The 22,888-nt window shown below is 33.3% G+C and overlaps 2 protein-coding genes and 2 long non-coding RNA genes across 5 annotated transcripts; 2 read left to right on the forward strand and 2 right to left on the reverse strand.

Annotated features, from left to right (window-relative positions):
- Positions 1-3,112: 3,112 nt before the first annotated feature.
- On the forward strand, positions 3,113-4,108 carry LOC106436042. Its single transcript, XR_007322088.1, has 2 exons — positions 3,113-3,513; positions 3,592-4,108. It is a non-coding gene; the product is annotated as an uncharacterized LOC106436042 (long non-coding RNA).
- Positions 4,109-4,517: 409 nt separating this feature from the next.
- Positions 4,518-7,268, reverse strand: LOC106436040 (UDP-N-acetylglucosamine--dolichyl-phosphate N-acetylglucosaminephosphotransferase). Its single transcript, XM_013877002.3, has 11 exons — positions 6,848-7,268; positions 6,420-6,507; positions 6,159-6,250; positions 5,975-6,093; positions 5,792-5,907; positions 5,584-5,711; positions 5,393-5,479; positions 5,230-5,290; positions 5,112-5,152; positions 4,913-5,033; positions 4,518-4,814 (listed from the first exon to the last, which is right to left on the reverse strand). Exons 1-11 carry the CDS (start codon positions 7,195-7,197, stop codon positions 4,755-4,757), a joined length of 1,263 nt encoding a protein of 420 aa, XP_013732456.1. The 5' UTR covers positions 7,198-7,268; the 3' UTR covers positions 4,518-4,754.
- A 5,859-nt stretch (positions 7,269-13,127) lies between these two features.
- LOC106436045 (regulatory protein NPR6-like) lies at positions 13,128-16,368 on the reverse strand. Of its 2 annotated transcripts, XM_048753744.1 has the most exons (3): positions 15,577-16,361; positions 13,780-14,323; positions 13,128-13,682 (listed from the first exon to the last, which is right to left on the reverse strand). In XM_048753744.1, exons 1-3 carry the CDS (start codon positions 16,051-16,053, stop codon positions 13,666-13,668), a joined length of 1,038 nt encoding a protein of 345 aa, XP_048609701.1. In that variant the 5' UTR covers positions 16,054-16,361; the 3' UTR covers positions 13,128-13,665. The 2 variants fall into 2 exon arrangements, with proteins under 2 accessions (XP_048609701.1, XP_013732459.2); XM_013877005.3 differs by having other exon boundaries at positions 13,128-14,323; positions 15,577-16,368.
- A 118-nt stretch (positions 16,369-16,486) lies between these two features.
- LOC125585162 lies at positions 16,487-21,796 on the forward strand. Its single transcript, XR_007322089.1, has 5 exons — positions 16,487-18,211; positions 18,281-18,375; positions 18,602-18,641; positions 18,805-18,857; positions 19,297-21,796. It is a non-coding gene; the product is annotated as an uncharacterized LOC125585162 (long non-coding RNA).
- Positions 21,797-22,888: the final 1,092 nt, after the last annotated feature.

A 22,888-nucleotide genomic window follows, 5' to 3' on the forward strand; every position in this document is an offset into this window, starting at 1 on the left:
CTGCTTTCTAGTTTTTTCAAAAATCTCGCTTATGCGCTTCCTTACGCTTCCGCTTCCATACCCACTTCCGCTTCTGCTTCCATGTACCCGCTTCCGTTTACATGTAACATAGATGTAAATAACATTATCATTAACTAAATGAAAGAGTAGTTTTAGGAAATATTGTCATATAAGGAAAATCATATTTGTTAGTCAATAATTCCCTTACCTATTTTTTTGTTGAATAATTGTTTCTATTAATTGTATTTTTAACTTAAAAGTTAATGGAACATTTGTAAATACTATCAAAAATCAAGGAGACCTCAAAAAATGTACTTCAATTTTAATAGTATAGAATAGATGTATATGAGTGTTCCCTTAAATGCTTGGTTATCCAGTATCCACTACATTTTCATTTACCAATTCATTATATTCTTTACAGTATTGTCCTTTTCTGAGTATCAAATGCCAAATTTAACCATTACAGAAACTAGGGGTGAGCACTTTACCCGATATCTAAAGCCGCACCCGAACCCGAACCCGATCCGAAAAACCCGAACCGAAGTAGCAAAATATCTGAATGGGTATCAAATTAGGAGAGATTGGATATCCAAACCCGAACGGGTAATATCCGAATCCGAATGGATATCCGAAGATAACCGAACATATGTATAATTAATCTTATATTTCTAGTTTACATCTCTCATTTTATATAAAATATTTATATTGATGCTACACATACTTTAAGTTCATGTGATATACATACAATTACGGAGAAAATGATTTGCTACTCACTTAAAATGCATGTCAAACTTTTTATTTCAAGAATTGACAAAAATTACATCCAAAATTTAAAAACAATAACCAGATTAATGTCTTTTTAGTTTCAAAATGTTATATCCAAATGTATTAACCATTTAATCTATTAAAAATAAAAAAATTAGTTAAGTGAAAATTATATTTATAAATATAAGAAATTTGAGAAATGAAAATTTTAATTTTTTTTTCAAAATCTAAATATCCGAACCCGATCTGAAATAACCGAATCCGAACTAAAAATACCCGAACCTGACCCGAAGTACAGAAATATCCGAACGGCTCTACACCTCTACACCGAAATATAAACACACATAATTGATTATGGCTATAATGTTTCCTCTATAGAAAAACTTCAGAACTTTCGGAAAGTATCGTCTAAGGAGAGATAGCTAAAGTGCCATTGATGATTTCAAGAACTATTAGTACCAAAAGCCATCTCACCATAATTGATGAATAGTGCCGGCCCATTGAATGCAAGGACCAGAAGCTAAAAAAAATTGAGGGCCGTGATAGTAAGTATATTATCAAAATTTAAAATTTTTTGCAGGCATGTAGATTCGAAGTAACTACCTTTGAACTATACACACCTTGACTACCATTACGCTGTAGACAACTAATTGTCAAACTACGGCCGTTAAAACATATATATTATGTTGGGCTGGAAGCTGGAGCTTCCAATGCTTGCTATCAGGGCCGGTACTGTTGATGATGGCTAGTTTGTCTAACGACGTTAGGATAAATTCAGTGGTCCGCAATAGATTTGTGATTGCCGGCTTTTACCATGATTCCAAAATGCAAGTAATCATCGCATTTAATCTTTAGGTAGTATGCCGTGGGGTGTGTAGGGAAAGATCCACTATTTGGAGAAAGTTGGATATTATATGTCTAATTATTTTTATGTTTAACATAATTTATTACCACATTTGCTCTAGAAGATTACTGATTCACAATTCCCTCTGATTAGCTATTTGATCCAGCTTATTTTTTTCTTTAAATATTTTTTTATAGAATTTGAGATTGAGTTTTGACTTTGAGAAGGTGGACGATGCCTTCCATTTAACAGTAAGATTTTTTTGTGTCAAGCTGGTTTGGCCCTATTGAATCCTACATCCAGGATCGCTTCCTAGGGAGACATGGAGTGCGACGGTCCAGCTCAATCCTTTATGTCAATAACTAAACAAAATTGAAGAAAAAAAAAGAGAAAAAGACAAAAATAGCGCTAAATCAAGTTTTTGTTCCCAAACTAGCACTCAAGGTCAAAAGTCACAAAAATAGCACTTAATGTTTTATCAAAAGTCACAAACTTAGGGTTTAGAGTTAAAAGGTGAGGTTTAGGATTTAGGGTTTAGGGTTTAGGATTTAGGGTTTAGGGTTTAGGGTTTAGAGTTTAGGGTTTAGGGTTTAGATTTTAGGGTTTAGGGTTTAGGGTTTAGGGTTTAGATTTTAGGGTTTAGGGTTTAGAGTTTAGGGTTTAGGGTTTATGGTTTATGGTTTAGGGTTTAGGGTTTAGAGTTTAGGGTTTAGGGTGTAGGGTTTAGAGTTGAGAAATAAGGTTTTGGGGATAAGATTTCAAATTTTGAAAAATAAAAAAATTAAAATTTTCAAAGGATAAACTTAGAAATGTGCTATTTTGGTCATTTTAGTTTTTGAGTACTATTTTTGTGATATAAACTTAGAAATGTGCTATTTTGGAGATTTGCCCAAAAAAAAACTCCATACAAAACTGTATATATGTATATGTCTTTTTCATATATATATTAATATATGTACGTATATATGTATATGTTATTTTGGTTCCATAATAAAAATCTTATCTACCAAAAGAAAACTTTACAAAAAAAAATAAAGTTTTATTTATGAAAACGCAAAAAAATATATTAAAAAGCAAACTTAAAAGACCCAAAAAACTTGGGCAAATCTCCAAAATAGCACATTTCTAAGTTTATATCACAAAAATAACACTCAAAAACTAAAATGACCAAAATAGCACTTTTCTAAGTTTATCCTTTGAAAATTTTAATTTTTTTATTTTTCAAAATTTGAAATCTTACCCCCAAAACCTCATTTCTCAACTCAAAACTCTAAACCCTAAACCCTAAACTCTAAACCCTAAACCCTAAACCATAAACCCTAAACCCTAAACTCTAAACCCTAAACCCTAAACCCTAAACCCTAAACCCTAAAATCTAAACCCTAAACTCTAAACCCTAAACCCTAAACCCTAAACCCTAAATCCTAAACCCCACTCTTTAACTCTAAACCACAAGTTTGTGACTTTTGATAAAACATTAAGTGTTATTTTTGTGACTTTTGACCTTGAGTGCTAGTTTGGGAACATAAACTTGATTTAGTACTATTTTTGTCTTTTTCTCAAAAAAACTTTCCCTAGGGTCCAAAATAATTTTGGCCATTCATGGCTACATGTATAGAAAAGTTCACACTTTCAGACTTTTCAAAGCATACATTTATTCATGAACTTGGATAACATTCCAAAACTAGTGAATGATATGACTGGATGACTTTGTTTGATTTCATTGACCAGTCACCCATTTACTCTTAATTTTGGATTAATAAAACAAAATCGGCGCATCTTAACATCATCTTTTCATTGTTATTTGTTGAAGATGTCTCATCATCGATCGGGTTGCTTAGTCTCCATACCACTATTATTGCTTATTCTCAGCTTCCTACTCGCTTCCTTCTCCGACAGGGCAGGTTCAGTTATCTTTCTTAACCTATTGATGATATATCATATTAAATTGTCTATTTAAACTTGTTTATTGCCGATCTTAGTGGGTTTCCGCCCTCGAGCGGATCGTTCACACCGAATTTTCGGATCTTTATTGCGCCGGTGATAAATTTCTTGGTGAGCAAGAAATCTCCTCTGCTCGTAAATATCTACACTTACTTCACCTACGCTAACAACATGAGAGACGTCCGTTTGGAATACGCTTTGTTAACTCCAAGTGAGACTGTAGTCACTGACAGGACAAACACATACGGGATAAACCTCTTCGTCGCACTCCTGGACACTGCCTACGTGGCATTGGAGAAATTAAGGGGCGGAGCAGTGAAGATCGTGGTGTCGGAGAGCGGTTGGCCGACAGCGGGAGGAACCGCTGCGAGTGTGTATAACGCAAGAACTTATGTAAAGAATTTGATACAAACTGTGAATTCGAAGACTGGAACTCCAAGGAGGCCAGAGAGAGTTACCGAGACTTATTTATTGTTGGATTTTGATATCAGGCTAGTGAATAATTGTTCTGATATCTCAGGATCAAGGCTTGATAATAGGAGATGATTTTTTTTCTGTGTTGCTTTTAAGTTTGGTTCTATTTCTTTTACGTTTTCAAACGTTGTTAAGCTTCAGAACCCACGGCAGATAAGTCCGTACGTGGGAGTTAAAAATCCACCCACCTGACTACATGTGGAACTAGCAGTTTCACACTAAGAGAATCAATCTTTGACATAAACCAACAAAGCGATTCCTCATTTAGTAGAAATCACTAGATGATCACGATGTGTTCATCCACCTTTTTAATTTGCTGATCCATTATATTTTTCGTAATTTATTATAAGTATCAAATGTCAAATTCGTCCATTATAGAAGACACATCATTGATGATAAGTATCAAATGTCAAATTCACCCATTATAGAATACTATATATGGGTTTATGCAATGATAGACGCTCCAAGACAAATGGTTTTGATTCACACATTGGCTTCAATCCCCGGTTAAGTCTCTCTTTAAATTAGATTCAAACATGCTACAAAATCCGAATATACTGATATTTTTAAGATTTTTTCTCGCCTTGGTCTCGGTTAAGGAGTGAAACTATCTTTGTAAATGAACTAAAATGATGATGCTATTGGATATCAAAACAAAATGACTATGATTCGTGAAGACAGAGATAAAACGAGGAACCGCTTAAAGATTCTTCATGTTGCAAAGATTTTATTTGTACCAACCAGCAAGAAAATGCCTAAGCAGGAAACAGAAGGCGCAAGCTAGTGCCTGCAACAGAACACACAAAACCCAATTTGTAATCTCTCTCTGGCAAGTAGCAACAAGCCAACTTGTAAATAGAGATAAACGGGCATTAACAAGCTTACCTGGAAAACAAGAAGATGAATACAAAGAGACTTTTCTGATTTTCTACCAAAAATCCTCAAGTAAACGTTGACGAGCGTCCCATCTTTTGTTCCCGTTAATAGTCCCGTAGCAGGATCAAACCTGGTTCAAAAGAGAGAGAGGAAGAGTCATGTGTTGTCGGCTCTGCAACTATGTTACAGAGGGAAAAAAATAGCTTACTTGGGGAGACGATGCCGTGGACATTTCACAATGCCAGCAAGCTAAAGAGTTACACAATATCAATTTTGATGCTTAATAAGAAACTGAAAAGTAGAAGAAAGTGTGAGAGGGATCAAACCTGTGGAAGAGACAACAGAAAATTCAGCACTTGAGGAAGAAAAAAGATTAGGAGGGTTTCACTGCAAAGGAGAATTAAGTTAGTTAGTTGGAGGATTCAACACTTTAGTTAGATGCAAAACAGTAAATGATGAAACTGAGAAGAGGGGAAACAAGGTCTACACCTGAAGTGACCCAGAATGCCAGCAACTGCCATAGTCATTCCTGCAAAGACTGTGTAAGTGTCTCCAACAAAAACTGCAGAAGGGTACCTAACAACATGAAAGAAAGGACATCAATGTGGTTAGAGGAAAGCATTAGCTTCAGCTAAAGAAAAGTCAAAAGTATTCCAGAGAAAAGACTTAGAAAGGATTACCAATTATAAGCAAGCATTGCCAAGGATGTTGCCATCAACGGTTGAGTAAGATATATAGAGAAGGCATGAGCTTGGCGAAACTCAGTATCCACAGATGCTCCGATTTGCATAACGTTGTGTACCAAGATCTGCAAGTAACTGAGATGCATCATACATAAAGGAAAATGGTACTAAGGAGTTTCAACGCATTTTTTATTGCAGAACTTACAGCAGCTGCAATAACAACGGTTTGACCGATCTCAAGGCCGTTCAGACCAGCGTGAATGTTTATAGAGTTGGTGCAAAAGACAGCCAATAACGCCATGTATAACTTATATATCCTTCCTGCCATGAGAACAATACAAATAAGTAAAATCAGTTTTAAAATAATCGCAAAAAGGAAGAATTGTACCTAGATCAAGTATCTCTAGGCCAACATAAGAAACTAGAGGTTTTGGTATAACGATAGTTGTATGTCCAGCATAAGCCATTAGCAGTGGAAGGGTTGCAAATGATGGTAAGAGAAGCTTCCTGCGTATTTTAAAAAAGAATTAATATGTAGAAATTAATCAAACAATTATAAGAAGTGCACCTACACTCTCCAGGGAACATCAAGGACGTCATCTACAAACCCAAGCAAGATCATGAAGCAAATAGATGCCAGTGCTGCATTGTACTCCACAAGCCACTGCACAGCCAGATTGATGAAAATGTGTCTTCAAAAAGTAATAAATGAGCTAAGAGCTACTAAATATTACAATTCACATAACAACAACAGGGCTTACACATAAACAATGACCCATTCAGCCAAAAGAAATGAATGATCAAGCTTGTAGATCAGAGTACATCACACTTACCAACGAATCTTCAGTGAAGTTAAAGAACTGAAATATAATCGCCACAATCAAGAAGACAATACCCACAGCTATTCCCAAAGACTCAGGCCTACAAAGAAAAAAAAGAAGAACAAAAAGTGAGAAAATGGTGAAACTCAGCACACCAAAACTCTTTAATCCGACCAAACAAGCAGAAGTCAGATGTCAAATGACACAGAGTTCAAATCAAGCCTAGACTTCGACAGAACATCCATTTCAAACACTAAAACTAAGCTGAAACCAATACAACTAAAGGAGACAAATCTAAAGAGGTAAAGACTTAAACTTTAACATAAATAAACTAATCCGACCACACAAACAGAAGTCAAATGAGATTAAATCAAGCCTAGACTTCAACAGAAACTTCCACTGAAACCAAAACAACTAAAGGAGACAAAGTAAAGACTTACACTTTAACATCTCCTTGAGGAGTGCCACGTTTATTGATATCGAAACCAAACATGTTACGCCTCAGAACATATCGAGCAGCCACAGGAATCAGCTTGAGTGTAACGAAGAAACCCACCAAGCTAAGCCCAGCGTTGATGAGGATCGGACGCTTGAGCTCGCTATCGACATTGTAGTGGAAACAGAGTAGGTAGAGGTAGAGCGAGCAGAGGAGCGAGGAGATCACGAAGATCACGCCTAGTTTCGGCGGTGCGAGATGGAAATCATCTGCGGAAGCAATGGTCGTCTTCTTCGGCGGCGGTAGTGGATTCTCCGAATTAGTGACTGAAGAGGTTCTCTTGCGAGCTGTCATGGCGGATCCGTTGGCTCTCCCCGCCTCTCTGGATTTTGCTTTTCTAGACTTTTTGCTTAAGTTGAAAGTCTCTTTAGCTTTTCACAGGGGGTCTTCAATCCGGATATTGGTTCAGTTTCGGTTCGGTTTTTTCGGTTTTTCGATATTTCGGTTAGTAAAATATAACTATCATTTTAAATCCATATTTACTTCGGTTCGGTTCGGTTTATATACCGTCGGTTTTCGGTTTATTCGGTTTTATACCAAACACCATAATTCTTTATTTCGAGATCATATTATATGAATTTTAGAGTTTTGTTGTCAACACATTCATTTATTAAAAAAATATTATAAGTTTAAATAAAAGAACAAAAATAAAAAATGTTTCTATCATCTAATAAAATAATCAAATCTATAATTAAAATCAAAGCTCAAAATTTTGATAATAAAAATAAAAAATAAAAAATAAAACAGAAGCACGAAGCACAAGAAATAAGTTATTATATTCTTTCATATTTAGCGTTCACCAAAGTCATGTTTCTTCTATTAAACACGAAACTCTATTCGTTTATAGATAAAAAAAATTGTGAAGAATTTCCACTAATTGTTATCATCAAATTTATAATCTTTATTTCAATTTAGTCAATGCTAAATTAAAGCAAAAAGATCAAAAGAAGACTAAGAAAATAAGAAGCACATTTGCGATGAATTGTTATTTAATTATAGTTCAAGTGTTTTACAAATCAGAACTATTTTATTACTGTAAAAAATATGGTAATAGTTATTAGCAAAAAAATTAACTTATGATTTTCATATGTTGTTATAAAATATATACATATTTACATGTTTCTATTTTTTAATCGGTTTTATTCGGTTTATTCGGTTATATACCGAACCATATCCAAATCCTACAGTTTTTTAAAAATCATATTCATTCGGTTTGTATGGTATATACCAAATCCAAACCATATTATCTATTTCGGTTCGGTACGGTTCGGTTCGGTTCGGTACGGTTCGGTTTTGTCATATTGAACAGCCCTAGCTTTTCAAAGCACCGCACGCGTCACGAGCCGAAGGTGGACTTACCAAATACGACGCCGTATGTGGATGGAGTTTAGATTTGTTTAAAATTGCTAATTTTGAACCGAATCGAACCAAACCGAACCAAAATTTCGGTTGGATGGTTAGGTTAGAAATTTAGTTCGATTTGGTAAGTTTTCTAAAAAAAGAAATTTATTTTTTTGTTTGGTTAGGCAATCTGTTATCTCTTTTTTGGATTTTTCTTTTAAAAAAAAATATTCAATCCATAACAAAGAACGAAATCAAACTAACCAAATTTTAAACCGAACTAATCTAATTAACCCAAAATTTTAACAAAATTAAACCAAAGTTACAAATTTCGGTAAGATTTTTAAAACTCAAATAACCGGACTTTATTTCGTGTGACTTGGGTAAAAAGGTTAGCCAAAGGTCTCTCTCCTTTAGGGCATCTCTGCCTTACATGACTCTACATACATGGACATGTCAGGTTATAGTTTATGACACTCCGGTGAGTTCTTCTCCTCAGAGAAAAGCTCCTCTTAAGAAACCAAAATGGGTTCATGCTCTTCACAAGAGGCAGCCTCTGATTGACATGGTTTAGTTTCCAAAAGAACTTTTCTTTGTTTTATTACTTTCTCTACTTGTTGCTAATGTTATATTTGTTCTTATGAACCCAGGAAACTGTGATTCTTTCCATAAATTGCGCTTCAGCTGCCAAGCTTGCCTATAAGAAGCTATCCACGCAGGTGGAGACTTCTCCTCAACAACTTTGCTATTAGTTACTTGTAAGCTCTCGTGACTTTTTACTTTACTTGTTCACTTCTTCCTTTGTCTTTGTTGTTTGTTGTTTAAGCTGCTTTCAACTTAATTTTCAGGATATCTTCTTTGACATGGTGGTCACTCGCCGCACTTTTGAGCTCTCTATCAACTCTTTATTACAGCCTTATCCAATTCTTCTCTCTACTTTCAAGTTTTCCAATTTTCTCAAGGAGGGTACTCAAAAACACGTTGATCAACCTCAGAGTACGCAGTTGTCAGATCTTATATTGGCCAATCTTCCTTCAAGAGAATGACATGAAGTAGGTTCCATCACATACTCATTGCTTTTTACGTGTCTCTGATTTGGTCATATTTTTTTTGTGTATGTATTTATAGATTAATGACAATTCTTCTGGGTTTCACAATGTCCATAACCTGTGTGGAACATGCAGAGAAAGCATCACTGCAAAGACATACTACATGGTCGGCCATTGCTGTTGATCTTGTTTTGGGGAATTTGATTGGTCTACTACCTCTATTGTTTCACACCAGACCTGTCTGCTCGTGGATATTCCACTTTGCAAAGGAGTTTACCAACGATGATATATTGCAATCCGGTTCTGTGTGGTTGATGGGAGTCCCAGCTTCGTGTAACTGCTCTTCATTGGGCAATCACACTGGTGTACTCTCACCAAATTCAAGCTTTAGCAGCTTTGTGGAGGCTTTTCAGGTAAATAATATTACTCCTCCGCTTCAAAATAGATGATGTTTTAGGGAGGTTTTGATGTTTCAAAATAGATAATGTTTTCATATATCAATGCATTTTTTCACTTTATCAAAAACTGTGTAACCAATGATATTTTGTAGTATGTTTTGTGATTGGTTGAATAACTTTTAATTTATATTTTAATGATATTTTTAAGATAAAAAAAAAGTTTCTTAATAGTTGTGCACAATCTTAAAACTTCATGTATTTTGAAACAGAGAGAGTATTAAATTAGTTGAGTTCATTCATTAAGAACTCTCTCCGTTTCATTTATATATGTTGTTTAAGATTTTTTCGCACATAGCCTTTGGTTCTGGTTTTTAATGAATTACTAGATTTTGAAATTAAAAAAAAAAATGTGTTTCTATATAATATATTGTATAGATTTGATCCCATTTATTCAGAACCACGAACTAAATTATACAAAACTGAAAATCCTGAAACTAAAAATAAACTGAATTTCATAAGTAACTAAGAACCAAAAGGGTAAGTGAATTTTAAAATAAAATTATATACTTACTAATATTAATTACATTTAATTTCTAAACGACCAAATATTTTAAAATACTATATATAAACCGAATTACCCCAAAATATTCTTTAAATTATTAAAATTATTCGAATTATCTGATATTTTTATCCGAATAACCGAAATTACATGATATTTAAACTGATAATCCCAAATTATCTAAAATTTTATCTATAAATTTGTAATTATCTGGAAAACCAGAATCGAACCATAACTTAATTGGACCCAATTTATTTTCTGCATATTAGGCGATTCTCAACTTTGCTAATGAGCCAAAGAAAAAACCCCAACTAAAATCAAACCAAACCAAATTTTGTAAATAACTGTCCTAAATTTCGAAAACCAAAACTCAAAATGCTCAAACCAAAACCGAATGCTAAAGACTAACAATCCATCTACATTTAAATAGTGCGAAAAAGTATTATATTTTTACAAATTGGTTAACTCCTTTAAGTGGGGGTACATATGTGGTTTATTGACGAATTAAGATATAAGCAGTGTTTTTATCCGATCCTGACCCGTGGTCGAACTGATAAACCCGATAGCCATATATAATCTGGATTGGCATATGTTCTTCATGTAGAATTCTATCAGAGATTCTACCAACTGATATGTTATTACAAAATTCGGATTTAATAAAAATTGATTTATTAAAAAATCTGATAAAGCATAAAAAATTATAATTGTATAAAATTTAGTATAAATACACATAAGAAGTCCAAGAATTTTATAATTGTATAAAATGTAAATTCTAATATTTTACAGTTTAAAAACATGATCAAAAAGTGATTAAAATTAAAATATGAATATATGTTCAATCGGTCAATAAATTATGTTACATATATAAGGAACATAAATTGAATAATATGCTTTGAATATTGCACATGTTCGTGTTATTAATGAGATACATATATTTCATTGATATTACTATACCAAAAATATATTTAATAATTTTTAGATGAATAAATAAATGATAATGACAGAAAATATAATATTGAAAACAAACCAACGATATTTCTAAAAAGTATATCATGTATTTATTGTTTTGATTTTTAGAGAAAATAAAGGTAAGACCAAAATATAATGAATAGTTAATGAATAGAAGCAACAACTTTTCATAGGTAGATTTTTAAAAATATTTTCCTTTTAATAGTATAACTAGATTTTGATCCGCGCTTAAGAAGTGTGGGTATTTTTTTGTTGACCATAAAGCTAAATATTAAATAAATTTATAAGTATTATTATATATCTATAATATTTAAAAGCTGTTCTATTATTATTATTTCAGTCTTGTACAACATTTTCATTGAATTTTCATATCCGAGTCAGACTTGTGGTCGAACCGATAGATCCATTTACTCGTATATAGTGAGGGTAATATATAATAAAATGAACATGATAAAAATACCTTAAAATAATGTTAATCTTTTTGAGACAAATGTTTTATTATTATAAATCTACAGTATTAAAATAATGTTCTATTTACATATATTTATGTATAAAATGGTCTTCATAATTTTGGTTGTTTTTATAAAAGAATTGAAAGTGGGTCTGAAGTTAATTGAGTTTGTAATTGTTTTTAACTTAAATGTATAAGCTTAGATGTCTAAAAATATAGATATGTGACAGGTTTTGAAAGTCAAAAGTGTACCAAATAATTTATATAGTTTTGTAGTCGACGGTCTATGAATATTTTAAAAAGGTTCAGTTATAAAATTGTGTAACGGATTTGATGGTTACAGTGAAAACCGAAGACATTAGTAGTGTTTAATCCTGGTCACATGTTGTTATAATATATAGGGGAAGACCAAAATTTAATAACCCTATAATAAAACCAAGATTGGTCTTTGGGGAAGGTATTCCCAAAAGAATCTCAATCATCATCGTTATAGGATTTGGTCAGACTTCTTAGCTAAATCTTTTCAGGTACCATATCTTGTTAATCTATTACCAAAGCTGTTTTCATATGTATAATAACATCCAACTGTAAATAAATGATGGAAGAAGGAAGCATAGAATCGGAATCCCAAACTCATCACACATTGTTATGCCTTGTTGCTGGGTTGAAACAAACTGATCTTCTCTTACCTATGATCACAGACAAAAAAAGCATGATTTTCGTTTTTGGATCCTCAATTCTGGTTATGTTTAAAACTCCTTCATCAGAGGCATGAAACCCCCAAGAGAAAGAAATGATAATGTAAAAAAAAATTAGAGAATTTGAATGGTTTTGATCTAATAAACTTTCTTTTTATCATTGTTATGTTCACAACTAAACTTTAAGTAGATCGATATGGATGCAGCGAGGCCTTACCGCTGGTACTATAGACAGTAGCGGATTCAGAAAATATTTTGAGTAGGGGCATAAGAAAAATTAGTTAGTTAAAAATATTTTTATTTAATAATATTACATATTTTTATTTAATAATATTACATAATTTTATTTTATTTTTAGTAAAGATAAAATTTAAAAGAAAACATAGAGAGATAATTATACTAATACAACTAATATATTTTTATAACTAAATGAAGAAAACAAAATGAACCCATTACGGGCATTACCCAAATGAAATGGAAAATATTAAAACTATTTGTTTGAAATAAAATAGTACTTAGTAACTATGAAAAGAAGGAAGAACAAAGAAAAATAACAAAGAACAGTCGACAATAAAAAAAAAAAAAACTGAAAAGAACAAAAAAGTAATGAGTATAACACGTGACAAAAAAAGTTATAAGAATAAAATAAAGAAATGAGAAGAAAATAAGAAGGAAAAGGGTAAAGAGGAGATTCGAGCCTTCGTTGAGTGGGGGCAGAGTGAAAATTTCAACCAACCAAACTGTAGAATCATAAGAATCTGGATGTAATTAAATTTGTTTTTACTGTTAAGTGGTGGCAGTTGCCCCCTTTCTGTATAACGTAGGTTCGCCGCTGACTATAGACGTACTATATATTTGATAATTAACCCTAACATATATTTAAATATATAATTCAAGATCTTTCTCCATATGTGGCCTTTTCTCTTCTCATTCCACTATTCGTGGAATAAACATCTACATTTGTTTGCATATCCACGTAGACAGAGATAAAACCCCATATACCAACAAATTAATTAGATATTGAATAAGTCGTATCATAATTAGAAGATGATCGGCTCTAAAACCTAGAAGTGGCGGTGGTGGTGATAATGATACATCGTTGATGGGTCATGATGATGATGCAGGCTCATACCTTCCGTTTGATGTCCATGTTCATCTCCAAGATCCCGACTAGTAGCTCCAAGATTAAGATAAACCAATCTTGAATCCAAATTACTTCCGCTCGTGTGGTCTTCTTTCATGTTATTATCATTATTGTTCCCTTCTTCTCGTGAAATCACCAATGCTGCGGACTGGATCAGCTCAAGACAAAGCCTGAGTTTATTAGGTTCAATGTGAGTCAATCCATGAATTGTCCCCTTAAACAAGAAATTTGACGTTAGGGTTCTAAGGATGTCAAGTGGAGTGATACCATCAACTGTCTGGACGTTTGGGTCGGCATGGTGGTCTAGTAAGACGGCCACCATATCCGGAGAGACCATCTCGGCCGCGATGTGGAGTGCGGTTTTCCTGGTTGGAGCCACTTGAAAGTTCACATCAGTTGCACCAATCTCAAGAAGTGCCTTCACAACCTCTCTACTACAATTCTCCACTGCGTAAATCAAAGCTAGTGACTCGTCTATATTGAGTCCTTCTCCCATAACCATTAGCTTCACGAGCTCGACATCTGAGGAGTCCAATGCTCGTCTCATCCTCCTGATCTTCTGGTCGTCTAGGTCTAGAGCCGAGGTTAGGTCATGTTGGTGAGGCATGGAAGATTTGTGACGAAGATCTTCAACCTTGGCTACGAGTTCTATTGGGAGGTGTTTGGCTAGAATCTCCGTTGAAAGACCTGATTTGGTGAGTAGGTAAGAGCAAGTGGTCCACAATTGATGCATGTCATGCTTTCTTGAAGCTATTAGCACTTTCATCACGTCTTCAATGGAGGCGTTCTCCACCATGCTTGTCAAATGTTTCTGTGATTAAAAAACAAAAGAAGAAAGTTGAGACAAAATGCTGAATTAATTTAAAGACACCATCCACCACTTATTTTTCATTTGCATTAATGTGCATGTTCATTGTCAAAAATAACTATTTTTCACAAAGTGTTTTTATTATATCCAAACCCAAATGAAAAAAAAAGGATAAGAGCATATTTATTGCAGGTTTTTTAGGTTGAGATTCTTAGCGTAATATAAGATATGACCTCTTAGATTTTAACTAAAAACACTAAGAGACGTCTATTAAATAAGAGATATAAAACCATGATTATCGGGTGAAACCCAAAATGGGTTTCTAAATTTTTTTTTTGTCTTATCTGATTTATTAAAAAAAAAGGGAACCAATTGCGGATCGCCACGTGTCGTGGGGCCCGCAAGGATCACTCAAACATCGATTCTTAACTGGCGCTTTTGGTTACCGATTTTTATGTTTTTGTGGTCCCCCTAAGAAACTGCTAAAAGCCCCCGATGCACATGCCCTAAGAGACGTTTCTTAGCTTTTTTAGTTAAAAACTTAAAAACTAAGAGACCGTATTTTATATTACGCTAAGAACTCCAACCTAATACCTGCAATAAACATGCTCTAAGACCATTATAGAAAAAAATCTATTGATAATAAAACGACCATAACATTTCTCATTTTAGGGGTTACAAATAAGATCCAGGTTATTAGTAAGCTTACTATTTATAAATATATTATTTATATAGCTAAAGAGTTTGGATACTGGAAAAAGAAAACCACGAAACAAAATCTTAACTAAAATTTCTCGGTAATATTCAAGCTTAGTTACGCATACATGAAATCGTGGCAATAATAACTCTTAGAGCATCATTATCCAGATTTTCTTAGGGCGGTGTTCTTAAGAAAATATAAGAAACTGTTTCACGTAGGGGTTTTATCAATATGGTTTCAAACCCCAACTCAACCGAACCTAACCATATCGGACAGTACATTGCCAAGATTAAAGAACAAGAATCATTAACCCAATGAGATGATGAGTCAGCAAATAAAGCTAACTATGGAAGACTCATCTGCACGTGAAAATCAAAGTGAAGTTCAACTGCTAAGTCGTGAGACTTAGTCTTCTCTTTTTATTTTTTGTTTTATGCAAATAATTAGATCACTACTTCACTTCCTATCTAATTATGCAAATAATTAGATCACTACTTCACTTCTGCAACAAAGGTTTATCATGAGACTTTCTTAATTAATATTAATTAATTAGAACCTGAGTAAGCAACGCGAGCTGCTCGACGCCAAAGTAATGAGCGGCGGCTAAGATATCTAAAGAGAGATCTACAGCTGCAGTGCAGTGCGTATGCCAACATCCACTATCTCCACAGTTCGATCTTGGCTCGTGCTTATGCGGTACGAGTGAGACTTGACCACTGTATAAGAACTGAAGTAGAAGCAAGAAAACTTCGTAGCCGACCGAGTTGACCGGTATGACTCCTCCCATTTCGGCGGCTCTGATTACTGATCCGGTTAGGTTGTTAGCCGATTCGACTCCGGTTTGTGAAGGGTCATATCCGCAAATAAAGAATTTGCGGAAGAAGAGGCTGCGTGCGGCGAGGATGCAACGGTGGGCATGGACTAGACGGCCCTCGACGCTGAAGGTGACGTCGGAGAAAGCTTGACCGTTGATTAAAAGGTTTAGAGAATCCAACGATAGAGTTTTCAGAGATTCTTCCACACTACTGCTCATCTCTTCGTGTTAATTCTTTTAGGTAATAAACTTAGGGTTTTCAGAGGAACTATATCAAAAGGGTCCTCTCCTTATAAGCTATAGAAGACGAAGAAAACAGTTGTTTTCATCTCAAGCTTATCTTTAGAAGATCAAGAAGAGAGTATAGTGTTTGAAAGATTGGTTTTGTGTATAGATAGATATAGAGAGAAAAAGACAGAGATCTGAATGGGCGGACAGGGGGGTCTCGAATTAATTTATAATGAATAAATGACGATAAAAATGATTAATGTTGACATGAGTGCTCTTCTTTATTGGCTGGGAGCAATTGGAATTTTGTATGTACTTTTTTTTTCTGTCACTCGAAGCATATCAGCAATAATTACGTGCCAAATCCATTTATTGTTGTGTTGGGGGGGGGGGGGGGGGGGGGGGGGGTGGGTGGGTTAGGCAAGCGAATACGGAGAGCAGATGAATAAATTATAGTTTTGTGAAATATAATAAGTTGTGAGAGAGATAACTAATGTAAAAACGACAAAAATTAATATATCACTTGCTAACTACCCGCCCTGATCAATCCATATTTTACCTAATATTTTAGTCGCATTAATAGTCACGTATATGATTTGTTGCAAGAAAAATAGAACTGACAAGATCTTTGGCTACTGTATTTTTGGCTTGGCATTTGGGGGGAGGGGAAGCGAATATGGAGAGCAGATGAATAAATTCTGAATATAATAAGCTGTGAGAGAGATAACTAATGTAAAAATGACAAAATTTAAAATTAATACTTATATCACTTGCTAACTACCCGCCCTGATCAATCCATATTTTACCTAATATTTTAGTCGCATTAATAGTCACGTATATAATTAGTTGCAAGAAAAATAGAACTAAGACAAGATCTTTGGCAACTGTATTTTTGGGTTGGTATACGAAATATATATCTGTGAAACTCAATCAATACCATGATGCAGAAACATACATGCATGGGGTTTTAAAAATGCCAAATAATCTAGTGGCCTTCAAAAATGGATCACACAGATATCAAATATTTGAAAAGTCAACATTAACATTTTTAGTTAGAGAATGTAATACTAGTATTTTATTTTGTTTCCAGAGAAAATCATCATTTTTCCTTCAAAGTAAATTTCAGCCGTAAATATACCATATATACAATTTTTAATTTAAAGCGTTGACCGATTGATAACAAAAATTTACATTTATAATAGGGCAGTTGCATCACTTCTGATGCGACACGTCAGCAATATGTGGGTTCCACTTTTAAAAAGTGTGAAAAAAGTGTCAAGTCTGTGACTCGAACCCGGATTATTGAGATCTAAACAACATCATTTATACCACTGAGCTAAAGGATTTTTTGTACATTGATAGCTGAAACAAATATATATTTATGAAGGTCGGAAACCTTTGCTTCTTCGGTTTTCTCTGTGAGATCCACACTTATTTATTTTATCTAATGATTTAATAAATATTTTATAACTCACGTTTTGAAATGAGATTCGTTAAAAAAAAAAGCCCAATAAACCTCTTTGGTCTGTAAGCGTTCTCTTCAATGGAAGTTTAGGGCTTTCAATTTTTAATCATCGGTTCATGACTCATCTAAGAAACACAGATTGACTCTTTGAGTTTCATGAATCAGTTTTTCTTCTTTAGTCTCTACATCTCCCCATCTTTAATAAATTCATCAGTTCTTTTATTTTGCCTGATAAATCATGATTGTATGGTTTTAATTTTCTTTGGTCATCCTTAGCTTGCACCCTTTGATCTAACCAAGAAGAAGAAGAAGACATTTGTCGTTCAGGATGCCATCGAGGACTCAACTGAGTCACACGGAAGATATACTATCTGTTGTCTGATTGTTCAAGAAGAGTTTATGTGATGTGAAACATATTTGTTTCTTTTCATCAGTTGCTTTGTTTGATCTTTTTTCCTGCAAATAATGATGACTTTGACAGTTCATTCACGGGAGCCAAGAAGTAAAAGAAGAAGAAGCCAGTGAGTGTTTGACATTTTCTGTCGTCCAGAGTTTTTTTTTTTCCATTCATTAAACTTGGATTTTGAAGATTATGTGCCTCACATTCTTTTTATTTTGATGGTTGTTAGGTTGAATGAAGATCATTGAATAAATAAAATGTCGATGCTCCTGAAGATTTGGAGGGTACTTTATATTTCTTTCTCTGATAATTCTAGCGACATAAATTTGAACCTTACAGAGGGTATATTGCAGAGCATCCTAATGATGAGGAAGAGGTGGAGGGAATTGATCTGCACCAGCAACGTTACCCGTGGGAGGGAAGTGACATGGATTACTTATACGACGAGGTAAGCATGTCATTAGATGGTTTGCGGTCCATCTTTGAGAGCCGTCGATTGTAAGTGTCTATCGTTTTGAAGTTATACGACACTAAGATGTAAAGAATTACTAATCACGATTACCTTACTAGCAGAGTTTTTTCCACAGCTATTGTCAATGGAATTAACACTGGAAATTGATGGTGCTATATTTCATGTTCCAAATGCTAACGCAAGCTCAAATGTTGATTCTCAGCTTTAACATGCCAAAATCACAATGCAGTGGGTGTTGTAAGGTAATTCAGTAGGCACAAATGTTCAGTTGAAAAAAATTCTAAACTGTATTTATGCATCAAACTTATCATCCGTAACATAATAATATGTTTTTTCTGTGCTAGGAACCGTTTGTAAATAAATGTCTCGGATATATATGACTGCTTAGTTTGTTGCTTTTGACAGTGAAATCACTAAGCTTGCAATGTGTCAGGACAACAAAAGCATCTCAGCTGATGGTTAGCTTTACAATTTCGTTGGTTTCTTTTTCCTATTATGCTGGATGGATTATTTTAGCTAACAAATATCGCAACAGAACACTGTCAATAACTCTAATAGATTTATATATACATGTAGAATTGAAAGTTTGGTGAGAACAGGAACAAGTACTTCTGTCACGCTATTGGACAGTTATACGCCATTTCAAGATAATTAATTTCTTATATTTTCCATAATCAGTAAGATTTTAACTGTTTTGTCTACTTTGCATTCATACCTCATTCTCCATCTAACTTCTCGGTGCTACTATATAATGATCAAGTCATTTTCTGCACAAATAGGCAAGTGGGGATGTTCTGTTGGGTGCTTGGTTTATTGGGCTTGGCTATACAAAGTCTGTTATGACTCTAAAACTTTTACCTCATTTAACATTGATTCTGGTTCTTGGGATAATTGCAGATTGTGAATGAAAGGCACAAGCAGGGAACATATGTGTAGCTGCGTTCGACTCGACATGTAGCGGTATCTGCAGATCCGCTGATCCCATTGTGGAGGTTAACATGCAATGTGTTGACCTGGAAATCATTATTTGGAAGCTACATTTCGAGGCATTTCCTCAACATATAAATATACCATAGACTGAGTTTGATATTTATAATACTCAGTGATCATGGAGTCTGCAGAAAATAGTCTTTTTGCATATTCTATATGGAACCAAGAGATATGTCATTTGTTTGATGATTGTATTATGATATCTACTAACATAGGAGATGACTAGAGAAAGAGAAATGAGTATGAAACTCTTATATGGGTAGCTTTTGTAAACACATTTGGATTTATTAACAGTTGTGACAAACAATTATGTTTATAGTAAAAGGAAACCCGCCGCATCGTCAATAACAAATGCCCCTGTTTTTTTGTTGTTTGGGATTGAAATAGTTTATGGGTTTTCTAAATCAATATAATTGATTTGACTAAAGCTATCTTGGATGAAAAAAAGAAGGATTGCAAGTTTAATAACTTCTACTTTAGACTTTAATTTCAACTAAATTATAATCAGTCTTTTATCCATATCATCTTAGTTATAATCGTAAGAATTTATTAGAATAAATAAACAGTTTCAACAATATTTAATATGTGATTTAATAAATAAAAGAACATGTAGGATTTTAGGATTTAAAGAGATTGAAGACAATAATTAATGAATATGAAAAGAATACGAAGCAGATGATGAAAAATGATTCGAGCAAATTGGTGGCAACACAGAGCTAAGCGAAATAAAAATATCAATCAATAAAGAATGAAACAAGAATGAGCATGATTAAGTTATTACAAAAGCCAAAACTAAGACAAATCAAACGACAGAACGTGAAAACAAATGTAAACAAGACAAGAGGAGATGGTGAAGATAAAATGCATAAAAAAACTGAATGCTAGATTAGTAAGCAAGAGACAAAAATAGATTAAAATGCAAAAACTCTGCGCCTTGGCGCGGGTAACGATCCCTTGTATACATTAATTTGACAGATACTGAATGTTGGCATGGCAGACACAAACTTGCAAAAAAAAATGGTTGGTTGGTTCCATTTAGTATATACGGTGATATGCAGTCAAACGATTTAAATGGTAGATGAACTTAGCAAATTGATTTATATAACTTTCTTCGACACTAATAGTGATAAAATTAATCAACAATGTTTGTATCGCAAATGCACCTGTGCCGCGTCACTTTATACGACACGTCTATGAAGCTTGATTTAAAAAATGCATTTACCATATTTATCGCAGAGAAAAAACAGACCAACCACGATCATTATTGGAAGCCATCTGCATGCGTGTTAATATGGAACTGGTAAATTGGCAAGGACGGTGATGGATAAGAACATTGGCCTAATTCGTTAAGGCAGAGACCACCAAAAGTCTCAAACTGTTCTCAGTTAAAATGTGATTTGATGGTTTGGCGTTTGACCGCTGGTCCATTTTTGACTATCTCTCTTCCATTGTTTCCCATTTTTTACCCCACATTTTTAAAACAAAATCTCTTATCTTTCCACATGATCCATAATACATTAGGATGGAGAAACACCAATTGATGATGTTCTATTCCGGAAGTACTTAGAATTTTAAATGATTAATTATAAAAAAGAAATAAAAAATTAATGTCCGATGATGATAAACTATTGTGGAAGTTTGTTATTTGATTAAAGATTCACTAATGTTTTTAAGATATCTGGTTTGAGTCATAGAAAAACAATTTATTAAGAATTATTCCCCCGGTGTCATTGTAGCTGGTGTTTAAAGTTTTTGCATAACGATTAAGAAAACACAAATTTTTATACAATTTATTTTGGTTACATAAAAATAATATTAAATAAAATAATTCAACTAATAAAAATGCAGTATTTTGTAATTGGTCAAAAATTTCAAATCACATTAAATTTTATCTAAAATAGTGAGAACTTCACTTATTATGAAATAAAACAAAAATAGTATTAGTAACAAACGATTTAGATGGGTTTTCATAAAACAAATTATAATGGTGTAAGTAAAATCTTCATATGTAAATTCTTTTAAGACATATAAAACTAAATGGTTGTACAATCGTCTAGTAATAATTTTTCATAATTTGTAGCAAAATAATAAATCAGTAGTAACAAGATAGAGTGATTATGTCAACAAAAATTACTCTAAAATATTATTACTGAAGTTTCTTAAAACATAACAATTTCATACTATTATATGTTTCACATTGATTTCCTAAATCTACAATATTAATGGCATATACTAAAAACGATTACTATGTAGATTTTAAGTTCAATTAAAATTTTAGCCGATTATTTGCCACTTTGCTATTCTTTTTTCGTCTATGAATTTCATTGATGAAACACAGAGACAATAAGGAGGTGTTATTGGTTTATATTTTGATTGATTTAGAAATTCATATAGTATTTATAAATCCAAGTAAAATATGCAAATCCGGAGGTTTTTTCTCGGATTTGAGTCTTTGTATTTTTAACTAAAAAATCCAAACAAATTCATTCAAATCCATTATAAAATCAAATATATTAGTAAATCCGTACGATTGAATAACACTTGATTTGATATAGAATTTATGAATTATTAAACCAATAACACATGATTTTAATACAGATTTGAAAATTATAGAACCAATAACACTAGATTTAGTTCGGATTTTCAAATCTATTAAAATACAATAACCAATAACCCCTACTAAGTACAAGAGACAATGATAAATACCGCTTTGCTATTCTAGTTCACATAATTCTTTTTTCTTTTCTTTTCTGTTTGTAACAGTAATATTTTTCCATGACTTTTTTTGAACTGAATTTTTCCATGACTTCTTTAACTCAGAAGAGTCATTTTTTTGTCATCAATATAAACACTCATCGAAACTCTGCAAACCAAACATGTAATTCAAGATACATATGAACGGTAAAAGACGGATATTTCTTAGCATTGCGTACAAGACTATCCGTCCTTAAATTTATCGTTCGTGGTATTTGAAAGAGCTCTATGATGTGAAAACTTCTTTTAGATTTTGATATCTTCCAAATAACTTGTAACTGCTGGTCATTCTTCTGACACCGAAACTGTTTTCACCAATTAAAAATAATTTTTTGAAAATGTGACATGAAACAGGCGTAGATACCTAATAGATGGTGTTTTAGAACGGTTATTCATCGGGATAATATAAAACCTGAAAAGATAAAGTAAAGATCTGTCTAGTTAGACTACTTTCGTTTGCAGCGGTATGTGTTTAATTCAGCTAATAAACGAGGTATGATTTAAATAATCAATGTATTCTATAAAAAATAATGCAGATAAACAAAAAATAACTAGTACTAACAAATAATGTAAATCTAATAAATTTGGTGGTGGAGAATTGAAGGGCATGAGAATGCGTGTCGTCCGGGTCGATCGGATCCTTCTGTCGGACCACTATCCAAGAATTTCTGGAAATCATTATCCAAAAATTACAACATATCCTAGTTCAGAAAAAAGAAAAGAATTACAACACATCTAATCTAAC

This window comes from Brassica napus, chromosome C4 (assembly GCF_020379485.1).
Source record: "Brassica napus cultivar Da-Ae chromosome C4, Da-Ae, whole genome shotgun sequence".
Taxonomy (NCBI): domain Eukaryota; kingdom Viridiplantae; phylum Streptophyta; class Magnoliopsida; order Brassicales; family Brassicaceae; genus Brassica; species Brassica napus.

Bases quoted from the DNA above. Each gene is read 5' to 3' on its own strand.
- LOC106436040 (XM_013877002.3), bottom strand. From the start codon at position 7,197: ATGACAGCTCGCAAGAGAACCTCTTCAGTCACTAATTCGGAGAATCCA. The intron at 5,034-5,111 runs GTAAGCTATTTT...CTTTTGAACCAG, and splicing joins CCACGGCATCGTCTCCCCAA to GTTTGATCCTGCTACGGGAC. The intron at 4,815-4,912 runs GTAAGCTTGTTA...GTTCTGTTGCAG, and splicing joins TTCATCTTCTTGTTTTCCAG to GCACTAGCTTGCGCCTTCTG.
- LOC106436045 (XM_013877005.3), bottom strand. From the start codon at position 16,053: ATGAGCAGTAGTGTGGAAGAATCTCTGAAAACTCTATCGTTGGATTCT. The intron at 14,324-15,576 runs GTTCTAATTAAT...TTTTAATCACAG, and splicing joins AGCTCGCGTTGCTTACTCAG to AAACATTTGACAAGCATGGT.